General features: G+C 51.7%; 1 protein-coding gene across 1 annotated transcript in view; it reads left to right on the top strand.

Annotated features, from left to right (window-relative positions):
• Positions 1 to 2,421: 2,421 nt before the first annotated feature.
• PI4K2B (phosphatidylinositol 4-kinase type 2 beta) overlaps positions 2,422 to 2,633 on the top strand; it is a 16,480-nt gene continuing 16,268 nt past the window's right edge. The window contains exon 1 of the mRNA XM_031553285.1: positions 2,422 to 2,554. Coding sequence (XP_031409145.1) covers positions 2,422 to 2,554 — 133 coding nt within the window. The remainder of the gene's footprint in view (positions 2,555 to 2,633) is intronic.

The raw sequence follows: 2,633 nt of genomic DNA, 5'->3' as shown, positions 1-2,633 counted from the left end.
GCCGTCCGCTTCCCGCCGCGGCCGTGAAGAGCAGGTGCTGCGCTTGCGCCGCACGGGGTCCCGCCTGCCCGCTCTCACGGAGGCTGCGCGCGGCCTCTGCCTGCCGCTGCTCTGCTCGGGGTGACAGGAGTGGGCAGGGGCTGTGGTGGGCGGCCGCGTAGCGGTGGTACCGAGCCTGCCTGCGGCTCTACTACAGGGACGGCGAGCTGAGCGTGAGCAGGCGCGTGCAGCACGCGGTGCCCCTGTTCCGCTGCTTGGTCCTAACCGCGCCTGGTCAGATTTGGTTCTGAGATCTTATCCGATCTTTCTCTCGCGCGGTTTTAAGGCTGAATAACGTGAAAACAGCACACGGTGGCCGACTCCTTCCGTGGGCGTGGCTGGACTGATGGGATCTGAGGGGTGATTTGGCGGTTAGATCTGTTGGCAAACAGACTGCAGTTAATCCAGTTTTTCACCGTTTTGAACATAAAGGAGCTTTGCAAATTGCTGCGTTTGGGCATCCTATCGCTGCCGCTGGGAAAGGCAGAATCGCTCGGCTCCTTACTTCGGCGCATCACGAGAGGGCGCTCAGGGAGAGCTGAAAGCGCGCTCTGCTGGGCGGGTTCGATTCTCTGCCGTGCGTCCCGTGTTTGGGGGTAGTGCGAGCGGAGAGGGCACAGTATGGGTGAGAGTGAGAGACTAAGGTGGGAAATGGATCAAAAGGTTGAAAGGTTGAGGGAACTGGGCTTGTTTAGCTTGGAGAAAGCTTCGGGGAGACCTCACTATGGCCTTCCAAATACTTGGAGAGAGCATATAAACAGGAGAGGGAACGGCAGTTTACAAGGGTGGAAGTGATAGGACAAGGGGGAATGATTTTAAACTGGGGCAGGGGAGGTTTAGGTTAGATATTAGGAGGAAGTTTTTCACACAGAGAGCGGTGACACATTGGAACAGGTTGCCTAAGGAGGTTGTGGATTCCCCATCCCTGAAGGCATGCAAGGCCAGGCTGGATGTGGCTCTGGGCAGCCTGGTCTGGTGGTTGGTGACCCTGCACATAGCAGGGAGGTTGAAACTAGATGATCGTTGTGGTCCTTTTCAACCCAGGCCATTCTATGAGTCTATAATCAGACATACTTGCATACTTTAGTAACTTCAGAGCAGGTAGCTAACGGAGAGTATTGGCTACTTGGAATTAAAATTAATCATTTGCTAGTAACAGTTCTGCGATGTGCATTTTGTTTAATTAGAGGCTGAACTGCTTAAAGACTGAAGCAATGTGAAGGCTTCTGGGGATCAAACCAGGAGCAAGCTACGGAATTCTTACTGCAGAACACCAGAAGTAAGAACTGATGGTGATCACACACCACAGCTCATGTGAATCGTTCCCTGAGGCAGAACAAATAGCTCATGGGTTTCTTGTTTTACTTTTTCAGAAGAATTAATGTTCGAATCCTTGAAAAGCCTAGGGACAAACTGCTTAGCAGTGTTTTCAGCTCACTCCCAGCTAGTGCAGCTAAAGGGAAAGGCACTCAGTGATCTGCTGGGCAAAACGTGAACCTTCTCCCCTTGAATTCTGACCCGTGTGCTTGCTTCAGACAGCAGCTAATTGGTGTCATTGTCTGCAGTGAAAATTACATCCTCTGCTATAGCCTTTCTGTACCTGTTGGCTAGGCGTAAAAGCCCATTCATTTGGGATCACCATTGTTTGTTCACTTTTTATTAAAAGAAATGGAAACAGAAATGCACTGTGAGTGGATTTTATCAGATGTGGCAGATATCAATAGTTACATAAGTAAATGGCATTGGGTTCCAAAGTCCACTGCTCAGAGGTAACCTGAGACAAAGCAAACATACTGCTGCAAGGTTTTATTTTGTTAGAAACCAAGCAAAGTCATTTTCTTTCCATGATGCAGGCGACGTACATAATGAATCATTGTGGTGCAAATAATTATGAGAATAATGAATAATAAAGACATGAAATTACTGTGTGAGCTGAGAACTGACCCCCTCCCAGCACGATCCAGAACCTCAGTTCTGTACACGTGCTCCATATCTTTCTCCTGTATTTCACCAACGCCTCTAAGCTCTGTGCCAACAAAACCTGTCCCCAGAGAGAGAAATGTGGGAGGATGCATCCTAGTCACGGTGTGATGCACTGTGTTGGGGTTTGGTTGTGTTTCCCTTATTTCTGTTAACACAAGGATGGCTGTGAGAACATGGAAGCAGCGGGAGTAGATTCGTACTGTTTTTGTTTGCTGTTTTTCTGCTTGCTTGCTTTTGGAAATGACAGTGTGCTGCGTAGAACAACATTTCATACAGTGCAGGGTGGGAGGGAAGCCGGAACGTGGCCAGGAGACAAACCAGCCTCAGACTTAGTAACTGTGTTGCGGTGTTACGGGGACGTTTTGTTGAATCCCAGCAACGAGAGTACTGCGAGCATCGATGTCTGGCCGCTCCCTGGAGAAGCAGGGAGCAGTCACGCTGCACGCACGCTGCCCCGCAGCACTGACGCTGCCGCGGCGCTCTCGCCGACAGCCTCCTTCCCCGCCGGAGGATGCAGGGCGGGAGCCGCGCTGTACGAACGGACAGGATGGCAGCGCGGCGCCCGGAACGCGGCTCCTTTAAGGCAGGTAGCAGCGCAGGGCGGGCCGCCG

Source organism: Meleagris gallopavo, chromosome 4 (genome assembly GCF_000146605.3).
Source record: "Meleagris gallopavo isolate NT-WF06-2002-E0010 breed Aviagen turkey brand Nicholas breeding stock chromosome 4, Turkey_5.1, whole genome shotgun sequence".
In the NCBI taxonomy this organism is placed as follows: Eukaryota; Metazoa; Chordata; class Aves; order Galliformes; family Phasianidae; genus Meleagris; species Meleagris gallopavo.
The sequence above is the reverse complement of the archived record's forward strand: the minus strand, read 5'-3'. Positions and strand labels throughout refer to the sequence as shown.